This window comes from Delphinus delphis, chromosome 12 (assembly GCF_949987515.2).
Source record: "Delphinus delphis chromosome 12, mDelDel1.2, whole genome shotgun sequence".
NCBI lineage: Eukaryota > Metazoa > Chordata > Mammalia > Artiodactyla > Delphinidae > Delphinus > Delphinus delphis.
This window is the reverse complement of record NC_082694.2, coordinates 59,876,475-59,894,155: the sequence shown is the minus strand read 5'-3', so window position 1 is coordinate 59,894,155 and position 17,681 is coordinate 59,876,475. Positions and strand designations below refer to the sequence as shown.

Below are 17,681 nucleotides of genomic sequence, written 5' to 3'. Positions count from 1 at the left end.
ATGAAGCTGCTGAAACCTAAAAGTGTGTGCAACAGACCCAAGCAACCCGCACTAGCAGAGAAGCAGCTCATCAGAAAGCTTTCCGTAAGGCCGTTTGACCTCAGTGGACCACTAACAGCAACGTCAGTGTTTTCTGAAATTTCATCGTATATTTTAATAGGTTCTTAACCAAGTTAAGACCGAAAAACAATTTTTTTAATCCCACAATAATGAAACAATGTAACTAACACCAGCAGCACTCACGCCTACAGCAAGGTCAAGTCCCTAGTAGCTAGCCCAATTGTGGGAGTAAAATAACTAAAGGAAGCCCTGCTCAAAGTTCATCGAAAATATGACCCTCAAAAATTAAATACTGCTCTTCAGCTTCACAAGTAGAATACGTTCAGTGAAGCAAGGATGACTAGCTATCTTCATGAGAGACATACAAGGCATACTCAATAGTAGGGTCACAAATGACTGTCCCTTCCACAAAAGTAAATTATTTATGTCTTAATTAGGAAGATAGACTGTTTGTTATTGGGTTTCTTTTTTAAAAACCTACCTTATAATATAAATTACTAAAAAATTATACCACAGAAAATATACTAACACAAAACTTATTTCAGCAAACAGTTTTGAGTTTGTCTTTATTCCCTTTTATTGCTTCCTGTGTAGCAATATTCAGAGTCTTCCAGCTGAAACCAAAGTACTTTCTTAGAATCCTTTATAGAATTGTATCTTTGGGGAAAACACTCTTTCCAACAAGAAATACTAAGAAATCCAATGGTTTAGATTTCACAGCACTTTTGCTTAAAAATAAATAAATAACCAACCTGTCTTTAATTTCAGAAGAATTGCTATTATACAACAAACTTTTTATTTTTTCCATTCATAAAAACAGTCTACGGCATTCATAAAACAGGGTGGTAAAAGAAATAAAAAGAGACACATTTCAGGTGGATTCTGTTTAAGAACAGATGAGTTGGTAGCAGTTTAATACAGATGGAAACAAATACAATCCATATAAAAACAGGATCTGAAGCAGGAGGCGGATACATCAACCAAAGTAAAGTTAGAGCTTTCGGCCATGCAACTCAACACCTGAGTTCTCTTCACTTAAAAACCAAACTAGACGCTTTAATAGGTGTTCATAGAGAAGGCTACAAAAGTATTACAGAATGTTAGCCTTACGTACACCACAAAAAAGAGAGAAACAAAATTAATAAATCCCCTAGGCTAATCACAACAAGTTTTCCCTAACAGAGACAGACACAGAAAAGTAACTTTTTACAAGCTTAGATTCGAGGTATGAGGTACGATACCTTACAGCTCTCACTTGGGTGTTTCCCACTCATGCTCTTTTCAGTATAAACAAATAGGTTTATGTAATGGAATACATATTTGAAGAATTCCTTAAAAAAAAAAAATCACAAGTTCCATTTTATATATACAAATTTTTAATTATGTACTGAAAATAAATTACAGGAAGGAACTTTAAAATGCAACAGAGGACAAAGTCACGATAAACATTCCCATTGAATTCCCCTGGGGGGAGGGGGTGGGGGGAGGGTGGTGAGACTGCAGTGCTCAAGAAGATAAATATCACAAATATATCAAAAACTTCAAATTGTCTATGCATTCACACACTGACATGAGCCACAAACATTCCTTCACAGGGACTGTACTCATTAGCCTACCACAGAACCAGATTTTGTCATAAACTACAAAACTTTTAATACAAAATCGTATTTATATATTTATAATTCATATACATGCCCTACCTGTGATTTTAGAAAATAAAAGCTACACACTGTATAGACACTCTTAACTCATAGCTGTAGGCAACATTTTTGGATGGAATTTCTCCCCCAATAAATTAACGGCATATTTTATGTACATGAAGGCTAAACTGCATAAAGACAGTTCAGTTTCCCAGATATGCATCTCCTTTTAGGGCAGGTTTATAAATTTAAAAAGGCAAGACAAATGTACACCTCAGAATCACTTTCTTAGCTACAAGAGTTGTCATGTAATTTCTGTGAAGTTTCTGATACATGCATTTATGTAATACTGGTATTGAAGGCAGTAAAGCAATATATACTTTTAATGTCGTGGCTCAATAAAGGCTTCATTGTCATTCCAATCTGATTCTTGATACAGTGATTCATAACTTCTCTAAAAATTAAAATTTCAATGGGACACTGTGTTAAAGAGACTCTAAATAGATTTCTTAAAATATTTCCCTGAAATATCCTTTACATAAGACAAATTTCACTAACATTAGATTAAGTAAAAAGGGGAAAAAAAGAATTAAACATGGTACAAGTGTGCATGAAAACTAATGCTCCTCAGCCAGTCTTCATGCCTTAGGAGCCATGAACAGAATGCTTAAAACCAACAAACAATTTCACACTCTGTGGCAGCCATCTGTGAAGCCAGTTATCTAAACTACTTCTACAGTTGATTGTAAACTTTGGTTTATTTTTATTTGAGTTCTCATTGTACAGCAAGCATGAAAAAAAGAAAGAGTGGAGTCCATGAGGAGATGAACTGTCAGTCTGTCTTTAATCTGGCATGATGAGACACCTGGTCAGTCAGGCCTGCTTTGATAGAGTTTGTTACAGACTGCCTTATGTTTTCCTCCATCAAATTATCACCCAGGGGCTTCAATACCTGTGGTATGAGAAATGTGCAAAACAAATAAAAACATGAGGTAAAAAAAGAGTTACATATAAAAATATATAAAAATTCAATTCAAAGCAATGAAGAAAATAACCAGGAATGTGGGAAATAAAAAGGTGCTTCTCCCAAAAAAAGTTATGATGCTACAAATAATGCAGTTAGACATTTTATAATGCAACAAAAATTACTTTCCTCCTATTCAAACCATTTACAATTCCTATGAGATGGATGTGCAATTCCATACCCTATATGCAGCATCAAATCTGGTATGTATACAGCATTTATGCAGACCGGCCCAGACGGTCCTGCTTATTGTCCTACATGTGTAAGTGTGAACACTTCGGATAGAGAAAAAAGTTAAAAATACTGTCTAATTTTTCTTCTTGTTATTGTTGGATGACAGTCTCTGTCGCTGTGCTGATGAAAGAGCACGATGAACCATTCGACGTCTAGTAACTTCAAACAGTTTGGAAAACACCTAAAACATGGAGTGATTCGTTAGGAGAATGACTCAGAGTGCCTTGAAGTTAAAGAACTTAAGACTACAAGAATTTGAGACTTTGTAGGTTTCTCACCTTCCTGGGACTCCTCTGAAGCAAAAGAAAAGAGAAATGCAAAAAAATTTAGACAAGTGTTGACACAGCACAGATCTTCTGACTAGTGATCATCTTACCTCAACTATACTGAAAATAATTTTACACACTTTAGATTCTTCCATTCACTTGTTTTGTAATAATGGCACTTCTAAACTCCTAGAATCAATGCTGCATGGGAGATGAGTGGTTTTCAAAAGAAGACAATGTACAACTATCGAAATTCATGTTGCACAAAATTAGTAATGGTCCAACATTTTTAAAGTAGGTAATATTTTAAGTGACATTGTGATAGCTTTTTTTTTTTTGAGGTTGTGATAGCTTTTAATCCATCTTCGGTCAGAAGATGTCAAAGGAATATAAAGAATGAGATTATTTTTGATATAAAAATTTAAATTTTACAAATATCCAGACACAAGCTTCCAAATCAGATCTGAATAAATAGAGCATTTCTATAAAGAAGAAATATAAAATCCAAATTAATATAGTGGGTCACTGTATAAAATAATAATGACATTATTAATAGAAAAGTCAACATCCAATCAACTTCAGTCTTTGAATTTAAAGCCAAACCAACATGGACCTGCATATCTTAGATCTTCAAATAAGCCCAATACTTCATCAGCCCAGAAATGGTATCTGAAAACACCTTTTATAACTGTCCATCGGTAATAACTGTAGTTTTCATTCTGGTCCTTGACATGATGCTCAAGTATTTCACGATGATCATTTTAATGACAACATCCTTAAATGAAATTTTCTGAACACAGGCAATTCCAGACAACAGTTGGCTGATATACAACAAGGCTTTCCTTAGTAGATACTTGTCAGGCCCAACTTTGAATTCTGGTTTGAGGTAAAAAATCATGATTTGAATTCTGGTTGAGATAACGGATTATGATTAAGAAAAGCTGGTTCTCTGTTTGTGGTGCTTTGCTTTGTTCATTAGTATTTCCACAGTATAGAGGTCAAACAAAGTTTCTTTGATGTAAAGAATTCCCTATAAGATTGTTCCTTGTAGTACATCAGTAAATCACTACTAACTTCATGGAAGGCAATGAAGACACAATATTTTTCCTGGAATATAAGCATGCCTTGGTTCTTGCCAATATTAGTAAGAAACTTCTTTTGCTTTCCTAAAGCAAAAGAATTACACTTCCAAACTTCTTTCCTTACCTTCATAACTCTTGCACTAATTATATTTTCTTTTCTTAAAAAAAAAATCCTTAAAGACTCTGGCCCTGCCCACTTGTCTAGTATAATCAGGCCTATGACTAAGAATCTATCCAAAGGATATTACAGATGTAAGCCAACCAAAGCACACTATAATTACAACTTTAAAGGGGAAAAAAAACCAGTTCATACTTTATATTCAAATTATGCATCTAAACAAAAAGGAAACTATCCTTTTACCATTCTCCAGATAAAGGAAAAGTAGGTGTGCAAATACTGGGGGTGGGGAATGGGGGACTGGAAGGAGGGGTGGGGAGTCACAGGGATAAGATTAGTCACTGAAAAACCAAAAGACAGATACCAACCTGTTCCCATAGTGTTTCAGCAATCTGATCAATCATTGTTCCAATTTCTCTGAACTCCCCAGAGTATTTAACATATGCCCAAGTACAAAGAGACGTCAGTGCTAACCCCATGACAAGGTTACACAAGACGGCTATAGAGTTTAGGCCAACGAAGCCAGTCAGTCCTGAGATTATATACATAGCAAACATGACTGCAAATAGTGTGGCAGGGGTACGAGCAGCATAGAAGATATTTTTGCCATCATTGTGCTTTATAAAATTTGCATAGGTTTCTTCTATTTCAGCCTCAAGCTGGTCCTGATAACGACGGCAGAATTCATCTCCACCCATTTTTTTTACTGAACAGAACTGTTTAATCGCCACTTCCTTGAGATTCAGGTGTCTTCGCTCCAGATCTGAAGGTGCAATGTAAGGCTTGTCCCCACCACATACCTGTAAAGGCAGGGTTACATTAGGACAGATTACATGCTGGAAATAATTCACACTTGAAAGAAATTCCCTGATCGTAATTTTTAATCTCAAAAAGTCAAACCACCTACATGGTTTAGTTTTACATCTGTTCATAATACTTCACACATTATCATACCCTACTTATTTCTTATATGTTTAACTGACTCAAGCAAAATAAACTTTCCAAAATTAATTATATTGGTATTAATTATATACCAATAAAGACAAAAAGAATTACACTGCAATCTGTACCTGACTTCACCTGACCCAGCAATACACCAAAAGAGTACAAAAGACTGCTGGCAAGAAAGTGGGTAAAAGATAACATAAAAAAGGTACTTTAATGTTTGAGTTAGCAAGCTTAGCAAAGAAGCTGCTATTGCCCTTAAGCTGATGTTGCTTGCGTCAGAAGCTACTAATAACAGCACTCTGAATCATGTGTCAGAAAATATTTCAGTGTGGTCTATGTAATAACTTACTACCCATATCCTGCACTCTAACCATGGGAATTATATTCTTAGTTTATTTCCAGCAGAGATGATAAAGGGAAATTTGGGAATGATGTAACATGACAATGTAAAAGGAGCACAAATTGGTTCAATTATTTTAAATATAAAAATCTTCTATCTTACTCTAGTGTCAAATTTAGATTTTAGTTACAAACCTGCTCCATACTTTTGCAATAGATCTCTCTTGCTCCTGCTACTGCAGCAAGATTATTAGCTTCAGCTGTTGCCTAAGAAATAAAATAAAATGTGCCAATTTTATGTGAAATACCTGATAACTATAAATTCTGATTAAGACAATAAATTATGTACAATGACCAAGTCTGAAAATGAATCAGAGAAAATATTATCAACTTCCAGTTTCCCTTTCTAATTGAAGGAAACACCAGTATAAAGGACATAATAATTGCTTCTAATAGGACTACCTGCTTAATCTTGTTTTGCTTAGGTTTGTTAAAGTGGGTTTGTAGAATATACCACATATGCCCAGGAAATTATAGAAAATTAAACATATACAACCCTAAAATGTGTCAAGTCCCCAGGTGCAAAGAATCAAGAATTACTCATATGGTCCTCTCTCTCATAATCAGTATTACACACAAGATACATTTTTAAATCCACAAAACTGCTTATTGGATGGGTTTTATGAAAAAACAGTTTAATCCACTATAAAACTGAGAAACTGCCCAAAGTAGCAAATTTTTTAAAAAATGAATTAGGTTGGGCTTCCCTGGTGGCGCAGTGGTTGAGAGTCCGCCTGCCAATGCAGGGGACACGGGTTCGAGCCTTGGTCTGGGAAGATCCCACATGCCACGGACCAACTAGGCCCGTGAGCCACAACTACTTAGCCTGCGCGTCTGGAGCCTGTGCTCCACAACAAGAGAGGCCACGATAGTGAGAGGCCCGTGCACCGCGATGAAGAGTGGCCTTCGCTTGCCACAACTAGAGAAAGCCCTCGCACAGAAACGAAGACCCAACACAGCCAAAAATAAATAAATAAATTAATTAATTAAAAAAAAATGAATTAGGTTAAAATAACATTGTCCCTAAAGAACACCTTTTTTAAAAAAATAAAAACAAAATCTATATTCACTAGAACCAGACGTGAATCATTAACATCAAGAGAAAATAAGCCTTATTTCAAACAACATTCATTGTCGAAGACTCAGAAAGCAGAAGCAAGGCTCTTGGTTTGGCAAGGCCCATATGAAGCTATCTTCTGAAGCAGAAATTCTCCTACACTTTTTGAGCAACTGAAGAGAAGGCACCGAGGACCCTCACTTCTGGTGTGCAAGGTGTGCAACCTGTAGTTACAAAAACCCATTAAAACTTCAGGACCCATGCCTTAAGTATCTAAAATGTATGCGCATGGAAAGAAACACTACCCCATTTCCAGCATTTATCTCTAAAGCAAAGATTTTTTTTTCTCCTTCGTAAATAAATGTATGTACAACACACACACTACCTGAAGCATGGACTTTGGATGTGGAAGTTCCTCTCCTTGATAAATTTTAATGTAAGCCTAAAAATACAGAAGACTCATTATATTCATAGGTTATGCAAGTTGGCTCCACATCCCCAAAGAAAGAAAAATCATTAAATAGAAAAATGATTCACACTATTATAAGAAAAGTCTAGGCTTTAAAAATCATATACTCTCATTCCAACAGAGTTAACCCTATTCTCAACATTATTAAGTGTGTATGTTGCTAAATAATATCCTAGAGAAATGTCTCTAAATATAACTCCAACTTGGCATAAAAATTATGTCTCATATTTAAAAGTTATATATAAAATGCCATCTACTTTATGAAAAGAAATCCATAATTCTCCCCTAATGCCAACATTTCAAATAAATATGTAAGAAAATATTTTAACTCAGTATTTTACTTTGACCAGCTTAAAATATACTTCAGTTCAAGGGAAAAAAAATTACTGAATTTGTGGTTTAAGAGTAAGAAAGAAAGATGAACGTTTTTAAGTAAGTTCTATATAGGAATCTTTCACCTCAACTTTCTACTGACTCTAAATTAATTCATAACTGAACAAAGATAGTATGAAAGTTATCAAGTGTCCATCAAATAATACAAAAATACACTCTTAGTTAACTGTATTTCCCTTCTGTCTATTTACAACTACAATGAATAAATACAAACCTCTACAATAGTCTTGCTCTGGCAAGCAAGCTATAAAGACTAGAGAACAGGGCTTCCCTGGTGGCGCAGTGGTTGAGAGTCCGCCTGCCGATGCAGGGGACACGGGTTTGTGCCCCAGTCCGGGAAGATCCCACATGCCACGGAGCAGCTGGGCCCATGAGCCACAGCCACTGAGCCTGCGCATCCGGAGACTGTGCCCCGCAGCGGGAGAGGCCACAACAGTGAGAGGCCCGCGTACCGCAAAAAAAAAAAAAAAAAAAAAAAGACTAGAGAACAGCAGAGGGGGAAAAAAAATCTATGCATAATTTACTTGAGCTCAAACCCAGTCTGGATACTTTCAGCTGCTCTTATCAAGGCCCAGACTCTGAGAGAAGGCTTTTGCGAGAACTCAGGATACAGAATTATGCTCCCAATACCTATTATCATTCTCAAATGATAGAGTGGTATTGTAATATTATGGTGAATGGTTCTTCTTTCCATATCAGAGCTGGAGAAAAAGTAGGATAACTCTACAAAGAATAAAATCACTGTCTAGAAGATACATGTTGTCTGCTACAATCTTAAATATTCTTAAATACTGATACATCCAATTCAAGGCAAAAAAATATAAATTTTACTTTTTTGCTTTAAAATAAAGGTAAGAAATTTCTTGTACATACAAATGAGTTTTAAGTCAGCTATATTTCTAACTTAGACAAAGCCATTTAATGTAAGAATTTTCCTACCTTAAAGTATTCTACAAGATCTCTACAAGTGACTTTAGATCCACTTATCTCTTTTTCTACCAAATTTTCTGGGGCAAGCAGCAATGGAACCAGATTTCGAAGCTCTCGTTTAAACTCTTCATCAATATCTAGTGGACATGAAATTAGTCAATATGTTAGTAAAAAAAAAAAAAAAAAGTAAAGTCCCCATTGGTAAGAGTTAATAAAATTCTATTTCATAAATTAAAAATATGCTACGTAAGTGTAGATTCATTTCAAAAAACTCATCCAAACACATCACACTGTCACATCTCCTAGGAAAAAATATAACCACCCCTCCACTCTACTACCCCACTTCCATCATCTCCCAATAATTCTTTCAGCCCAAATAACAAATAAAACTGTGGCCTACCAGAACAAATTCCACATCAAGTATTTTAACTAAACTATCCTTTCCAAATGGCAAGCAATTCATGAAATTGTATTAAATTTTAATACTAAATTTTGTTTCTCCAGCCATACTGTTAAAAGTTTTGTCAATCCTCAAGCCTTTTGCCATCATGCTCAAAATAATCCTAAAACATACACAAAAAATTACACCATCACCCCCGAACAGACTTAAATCTAATTACATCAATATAATATATTGGTGATGCTTTTTAGCAGAGTGCAATCAGATGAAATACTGAAATGTTCTTAGCCTTCAGTATTTTTAGGACATCAGTGCTGAGCAACAGACCACCTTATAAAATGTTAATCAATATGCCAGGTGTTTGCAAGAAACCAATACATTACAATCACACCATTAATAATGCATTAAAACGTCCTCCAGTATAAAAGAAAAAATTTAAGGAACCATGTATTTTTTTTAACTTTCAGCCTCTAAAACTTAAGTTCTGATTTTAGCAAGAATGGGAATTCCCACCTTTCAATCTCCCATCAAAACTAGGATTAGTTGCAACTTTAAGACCAGGATGTGGCAAAAGGAAGCAACCAAGATTTGAGAAACAATTGTGAATGTGCTTCCTTACATTCTGTAGCTCTTCATGTTGATTTTGTTTTACCTGGGGACAGAAGGAGACAAGGTGAAGGTGCAAACAAGAGAAAAACACATTTTTTTAAGAAAACACACATACGTACTCACATGCACGCACATTAACTCAGATGCTAGTCTAGGTGTGTGTTTCTTGACAATAAAATTTTACTAAAGAACCATTTCTAACCATTTGATAAGACCCCACTCTGTCTTAAACCAAAAAAGACTTTTTTTTCCCCATGTTAGCTGCCAAGGATATGAATAAATACAAATAATAATTAATCATAATATCTAACACCAGAACAACAGATGTGGTTGTGATTTATAAACCAGTAAATAAATTAAGAATTTGCCTTTAAAGTACTTATAATGGCAAAGAGAAAAACAAAGTACTAATTTGCCTACGAATAAAAAGATCAGCCCCTGAGCAAAACAACAGATAAGGCGAAAAGCTCCAATGCAGTCCAAAGAGCCTTAAAAATTTATTAGGATTTTGGCACTTACTCCAAATGATTATTTATGATTTATGCTAGTTTACCAGTGTTTTGCAGAAGAGAGACTGCTATGTATTTTCTGGAAGGAAATCCTAATGTTAGATTTTTAATAACTACTTATCCCAATATAACTCACATATTCTCCCAAACTCGTCTCAAAAACCATTCTAAAAAACATGCACCATTCGTAATCAACAAAATCTGGAAACTACCTAAATCTCCATCAAAAGTAGAATGGAAAACCTGTTGCCCGTTCATACAATGGAAGACTGCATAGCAATGAGAATAAGTGAACTAAACTACATGCAACAATGTGGATTAATCTCAGAAATGTAATACTGGGCAAAAGAAGCTGGACACAAAAGAATACATACTGTATATGATTCCTTTCATAAAAAGTCCAAAAACCAAGCCTGTTGGAGGTCAAAAGAGTAATGAAGGGTTTGGCGGGGGGTGGGGGGGTGGGGGTGGGAGTTAGTGGATACAGGCAGTTGCTTCTGGGTGGTTACATGGCTATGTTCAATTTGTACAAACTCCTCAAGCTGCACACTTACGATCTGAGTACTTTTCTGTATGGCTTCAATAATATATTTAAAAACCTCCTTATCTTTGAAGTACATAATTCTGAATTTAGTTAATATGCCTGATGTGCTGTGGGTTAATTTCTTCTGAACAAACCAGAGAAAACGCTGATGAATGAAATTATCTCTGACAAGTCTAGAAATGCCTTTCAAATAATCCAAGAAATGAGGAGTTGGTTTTGATCTTATTTTAGGATTAAGAAAAATTACACTATACCCTAAGTCTTTGAATGTGGCTGCGAAATTAAATGCATTTTTTCATAGGAAACAAACAAAATTTTATTACCCCAAAGAGCTAAACCTCCTACTTATGAATAAAGGTATTTTTATGTATCTTTTGTGGACGTCAGTAGGTAGGTAGTATCTGACCTGAGGGTTTCCCAAAGTACTTCCATGTTATTTCCAGGAATGACTTGGTGTGGCATTTGCACAGGCCAGGCCAGGAGCTTGGACTTTTGGGTCCTACTCCCAGTTATCAATAATTAGTTAAGTGACCAAAGGCAAGTCACTTTTCTGGGTCCCAGTTTTGTGTGTGTGTGTGTGTGTGTGTGTGTGTGTGTGTGTGTGTGTGTGTGTGTGTGTGTGTGTGTGTGTGTGTGTGTGTGTAAAGGCTATACTAGATAATGTTTAAGATCCCTTTTTTCTCTATATGCTGCCACTCTACGAGATAGTATCCTTGGAAAGAGAGTCTCACATCATCTGTGTTCAATGCATCCACACTAGATTATCCAGCCTGTCCCAAATGCTCAGAAGCTCAGCTGGGCCAGAAAGAGAAATGCATGCAACCTGACCAGATCAAAAAGTTAGTCTACTTCAAACTTTTATCCTTTGAATATTGATTTACTGAAGGGGCAGTTGGCTCTGGAGAGAAATATCCATTCCTTAACTTCTACTTGAGGGCATTTCTATTGTCCTCTTTCACAGGAGTGCTACCAATTTACTTCTCATCAATTATGTATGCAGTTATCTGGGTTAACTTGGGATACTCAATTTGTTCCAATGACACTCAGAGGTTGGTAGTCTAAGCAGCAGTTCAGACAGTCCACACCTTCACCTGGGGCTTGGTGCTTATGCTCTCTTCTCTAAGAAATGGGGGCTTACCTGCAATCTCTTTTCAAGGAATTGTTTTCCACCTTCCAAACCATATGAATGTTCATAAGGATAACTCCAGTCTCGAATCAAAAACATTAGTGTCTACAGAAAGAAGGGGAAAAAATTGAAATCATTTCTTATAAAACTTTACCAAAAATTACTACTTTAATAACTGAAGCACCCCTTACTCCCCAAAAACAATCCTTATCAAAAGTTATAGTAACCAAATGGCTTAATACTACTCATAGTTATAACAAGAGCCTACATAAGCCAACAATACTCCCAGCTCCTATACCAAGAAACTACCTCCATCTGAGAACCTCACTGTGTATAAGAGTCACCACAAGCAATAATACAGGATATTTTAAAAAGAAACAAAAGACATATCAGGGTATACAGATCATAATTTTAAGTCAAGACTGTGTAACTAGAAGACCAACTAACCTAATTCTAGACCAATTAGTTCTTTTCATAGAATTTTTAATTCCTATATGCTTAAGTTCCTCAACTCAGCACTACTGACACTTCGGGTCAGATAATTCTTAGCTGTGCATGGCTGTCCTATATTTTGTAGGATGTTGAACAGCATGTCTGGCCTCTATAAACTAGATGCCAATGGCATGAACTTCCTCCCCAAAACTGTGACAACCGAAAATGTCTCCAGACACTGGTAAATGCCCTCTGGGTGGCAAAATTACCCCAGTTCAGAAAAACTGATAGAGGCCAAATAGAGTATATTTCATCACATACACAAAATAACACCATAACCTGCCCAAATATTTCATAAAAGTGATCACCTGAGCCAGACAAGACTGAGGCAGAATCAATGTAACCCACTAACAGAATCACCAGTGATGCTATCACACAGGAAGGACTTCACACACTGATGAGCAAACAGGGTGGAGTCATTCTCACCTACTATAACACAACTAACCAAATAGTACAATGTCCACTTACAAATTACACTTGTTTCAAAAAAGAATCTATCTGAAATTAGCTCTGCTTTTTAAAAAATCTCTAATGATAAGACTCCACAGAAGCAAGCAGAGCATATGCTTCTCAAATCAAGGTTAATTTCTGACTTAATATTCTGTACCTAGCATTTAAAAGTAATGAAAAAACACATGGGGGAGAGATATAATAAATTCTGAAACTCTTCTATTTGAAACAAAAATAAAGAATAATAGGTCTAACCTCAACTTGTAATATACCACACACACACACACACACACACACACATGTACAACCAATAACATTTTCTAGTAGTTTATCACATATAAAAGAAATTTACATGACTATCTCAAGTTTTGGAAGTAATATCCAGTTAAAAGAAATGTTATTAACCTTTTAAGTAAAAGTATTAAGAACCAGTCTATATTCATTTGTTCTATTTCCTATCCTGTAAGCTGCTACTGATAAAATGGTGATGACATTACCATAAATTAGTTTCAATTCCACTAGATCTGTTGCTAAAAATGAGTTTCGCATAATGTCCTCATATCTCCAGAGATACAAGATGATAGCTTTTCATAGATAAAAATTTTTTTAATGATAAAATATTTATTTACCTGAAATGGCTTCTGGTAGATTTCTTCCATTGCAAGTCTGCCGTATTCTGTAAATAACTATTAAATCAAATTATTTAAAATAATGCCCCCGAAAAGGTTGAAAGAAGACCTCTGTAAAGCTATTCTATATCAGACGACTAGATGTCAGAGCCTTTAAAATCATTTGAAAGCCAAGCATTTAATTTTTTAAGACTGCATATACTTTAAAATTTCTTCTAGTTAAGAAGTCGTACATCTGTGTAAAACCATATAATAGTCAATCTTCTTACAATATTACAGGTTCTTGGTGTAAAGTCACAACAAAGTGGGAATTAAACTTTCAACACTTTGGCATACATTCTTTGAGACATACATACTTGCAAGTGTTGAAGATCATCTTCTTGAATATTTTGAGACAAATTATACACCTGTTAAAACAAATTTTTGTTTTTATTAGTGTTTTACTTTGAATACCCAGCTGTGTATAACTTTACTTGTGGAAACGAAGGCTATTTTACACCTGAGCACAAATGAATGACTCAGTCACTATCTTAACCAGTGGTCCATGAAAAGAAATTTCTTTTTTCCTAACAGTTAGGATAAAACATTAAGGGGGAAGCAGCGGTGGTAAACTGTGTAAAAATCATGAATATACACATATGGGGCCAAGAAGGCAGCAGACATTAAAAAAAAAAAAAAAAGTATATTACATAGTAAGTTTCTTTAATGTTATGACATGATTTTTTTTTTAAGTGAAGAGTTCCCCCAACTACCCAACTGTTTTTCTAAGTCAATGAACGTGAAGGGCATAGTTCTATTGGTTTGGCCAAAAAGTTCGTTCGGGTTTTTCTCTGTAAGATGTTACAGAAAACCCAAACGAACTTTTTGGCCAATCCAATACAAAGATAAATTCCTCCCTGGAGCATTCATAGTATATAGTTTATGGTTTATTCAGTGGGTGCCTCAACTAACTTGACTGTAATATTATGGTTATCGTTTTACTTAAGCAAAGTCAGTCTAAATAACTTAACATGAACATTTTACCCCCCCCCCCAACACACACACAGTAGGTAACACTCTTCCACTTTCCAAGGCCCACAGACCAGAGCTGGTAACGCAAACTTCACTACTCTCAAGAAACAGTAATTGGAGAAAAGATTCGCTAGGTCCAATCCTTCTGAGTCAGGTCTTTAAAAGATGACCTGGACCACCAAAGGACAAAAGTGGATGTCCATAGTTGTCACCTCTGCTAGGAAATAACTTATATCTAAGAAAATAGGGTTACTCCAAATATAGAACAATTTGTTCTAACAGCAAATAAGTGATAATCTAACTTAATCACTTGGAGGTCAAGAATATAAACAGCCAATATAGCCTGGCAAACCTAAAATGATATTCTCAGTTGACTAATTCCAAACAGGTTCTTAAAAAGTAATTAATGATGAGGTGATTAAACTCTAGATTTAAACTTAAAAACTGAAAGAATAACCAACCTATCTCACTCATATGGGCCTTAGCTTTTAGAAAATAGGACCAGATCCCTACATTGTCAGGGCCAGGTTGTAAATAGCAAACAGAAAAGATTTGTTTATTGTAGATCATTAGTACTTAGCATATTGTGTTGTACTTAATAGATGCTCAGTAATTATTTTTTGAAAGAATAAATGACAAAGGGATCAATTTGTTATTGATCCATCAGCCAGATAACTTATGTAAGGAAGGAGAGAAATCTAGCCTCAAGAATCAGGAAAGAAGCAATAATAAAAACTAATTTTAGGGACTTCCCTGGTGGTCCCTGTGGTTAAGACTTTGCATTCCTGGGACTTCCCTGGTGGCGCAGTTGTTAAGAATCCGCCTGCCAACGCAGGAGACACAGGTTTGAGCCCTGGTCCGGGAAGATCCCACATGCCACGGAGCAACTAAGCCCGTGTGCCACAACTACTGAGCCTGCGCTCTAGAGCCCGTGCTCTGCAACGAGAAGCCAGAGAAAGAGAAGCCCGCGCACCACAACGAAGAATAGCCCCCACTCGCTGCAACTAGAGAAAAGCCCACGCACAGCAACACAGCCATAAATAAATAAATTTTAAAAAAGACTCCACACTTCCAATGCATGCAGGCATGGGTTCAATCCCTGGTTGGGAAACTAAGATCCCATATGCCGCACGGTTCGGCCTTAAAAAAGAAAAAAAAAATTAATCTTCTTGATTATTTAGTTTACAAACCGCTTTCTTATGCATTATCTCATTTGTATCTCATTTCTGACTGCACACAAAACCACATGTGAGATAGGCAAGATGGGCAAAATCTTTGTTTTACGATAAGAAAGTGGCTGAATGGCTTTACGTGGTTGTCCAAAACCAGTTCTCTTGCTATCATAAAGTTGAATAAACAAGAGAACACCACGGTATAAGTTTTAGGACAGAGAACTTATAATTTAATGCAAGCCACAGAGCCAGCTAATCTGAAGGGCTATAATGCGATAATATAAATACAAAGATGTGGCTTCTGCTCGCCTCAAGAAAATGGCAGTTGTGCTGCCCTGCAAGATCAGAGAAAAAGAGGTGGGACAAACTGAGAAAAAGAGACTCTGAGAGTCCCCAGTAACATCACTTAGTTTGTAGTGACAGATATTCCCATCCCTATAATAAAAAGAAGCCACTTCTCTTTTATCTCATAATAATTCCAAAACTTGTTTCCACTCTGACAGCTAGATACTTCAAATTGAGGAAGAAAGGAAATGGGAACTTTAATAGAAACTGGTCACACATTCCAGATATTAATGGAAAGCACAAAAATTCCAAGACACTGTGACGGTATCACCTATAATCTACCATCCATAAGAAATATTTATCTCAGGAGAAGCACATACTTTTTAAAATATTTGCAAATACACATCTTGATACATCACCAGCTGGATCTAACCACCATACTTCAATAATTCATTTTTCAGCCAGAGAAGTATCAACCACAGATGAGCTCAGGAAACAGAAAGTAAAGAAATAAAAAATGACCTGTGGTGGTTTAATTCAGTGCAATTAGTCTAAATTATACAGAAAAGAGATGGCCTAGCTTGAAGAGACTAGAACTTGATAGAACACCAAACATAACTCTAGGGTACAGCATAAGTGAAAAAACAGAAAGGATTTCACCCCTTTCTAAATGAAACAGATGCTTTAAGTCCTTAGTTTATTATATAAACATCATTAAGGTTTCCTAAATAAGAATTATTATGCCTCTACCTCCATTAGTTCAAATAATCATGTACTAGTTGTCATACATATTGAGTAGAAAACTAAATTTAATTACTTGGTTTTGTTGTTTGTTTGGTTGGTTCAGCCAAAAAATAAAGAAACACCCTATACTTTACTGTATATGACTGAATTCAATTGAATTCAATATCAACTGAATATCCTTGAATTCAATTAAGGATATCATGCAATAATATATCTTCCTTTAAAAAGAAAAAAGCATAGATGCTATGATGAAATACCAAAGGGATTGGCTATTGGTTCACTGTTTCCCTGGTAAGCACTAAAAGTATGAAATTTCACATTGTAAGCCAGAACAGCAAGCATAGAAATGTAAGTGACCAATACTAAATGTAAATAGTTTCTCTGATTTTAATCCTTTTTTTCCCTTCAATCAAAAGGCATTTTGAGGAAGAGCAAAGGTATTAGGATTGTCTGACCTGATCATACCGCGTCATCTCTGTATCTCACCTGGACAGAGCTAGTCATAGTGCTCAGAGCAAACACTGTTGCACAATCTTTGATAGTTGACTGGCTATCAAAGGCACCCTGGGTATCCATTAGCAGCACAGCCACCTAGGAATTTAAAAGTTTAAAATACTAAGTAAAAAATTCACCAATAGTGACTATAAAAGTCAAATATAAAATGGTTAATATCAAAATCAGTAATTAAGTCAAGAAAAGTCCTCTAACTTAAGTATCTCACACATTTTGACATAATAATCCACATATGTTAAGGTTATCAGATATTAATAGTTCTGTGTTGTTTTGATCAAGAAAGAATATGGAAGAAAAAAACCTAGTTTTTTTAGTAAAAAACTATATATATATATATATATATATTTTTTTTTTACTATATATAGTAAAAAACTATAAAGAGAATCTCACTTTTGTTCCATTAGGTCTGTCGATCACAAACACTTCATTCCAGACTTGTATGCCTGTAGTTTCTCTTTCGCAACCACCTCTCCATGTAAAGCCAGTCAATGGTTCATTGCTTCCACCAATCCAACTTTGAGAATCCTGTTAAAGTTAAGAATAAATAGAAAATAAAACACACAAAAATAAGAACTCA

General features: G+C 35.5%; 1 protein-coding gene across 3 annotated transcripts in view; it reads right to left on the bottom strand.

The window, feature by feature from the left end:
- Positions 1–553: 553 nt before the first annotated feature.
- Positions 554–17,681, bottom strand: part of ATL2 (atlastin GTPase 2) — a 63,694-nt gene continuing 46,566 nt past the window's right edge. For 2 of the 3 annotated variants that reach the window (XM_060026790.1, XM_060026792.2), the window contains exons 3-14: positions 17,495–17,629; positions 17,078–17,182; positions 13,736–13,786; positions 13,380–13,436; positions 11,821–11,913; positions 9,534–9,672; positions 8,630–8,757; positions 7,214–7,270; positions 5,907–5,978; positions 4,793–5,224; positions 3,237–3,251; positions 2,531–3,139 (exon numbers count right to left, since the gene is read on the bottom strand). In XM_060026790.1, the coding sequence (XP_059882773.1) occupies positions 3,032–3,139; positions 3,237–3,251; positions 4,793–5,224; positions 5,907–5,978; positions 7,214–7,270; positions 8,630–8,757; positions 9,534–9,672; positions 11,821–11,913; positions 13,380–13,436; positions 13,736–13,786; positions 17,078–17,182; positions 17,495–17,629 (1,392 nt within the window). In that variant the 3' untranslated portion in view covers positions 2,531–3,031. Of the gene's footprint in view, positions 3,140–3,236; positions 3,252–4,792; positions 5,225–5,906; positions 5,979–7,213; positions 7,271–8,629; positions 8,758–9,533; positions 9,673–11,820; positions 11,914–13,379; positions 13,437–13,735; positions 13,787–17,077; positions 17,183–17,494; positions 17,630–17,681 lie in introns of all 3 variants that reach the window. The other variant, XM_060026791.1, reaches the window with a different exon arrangement.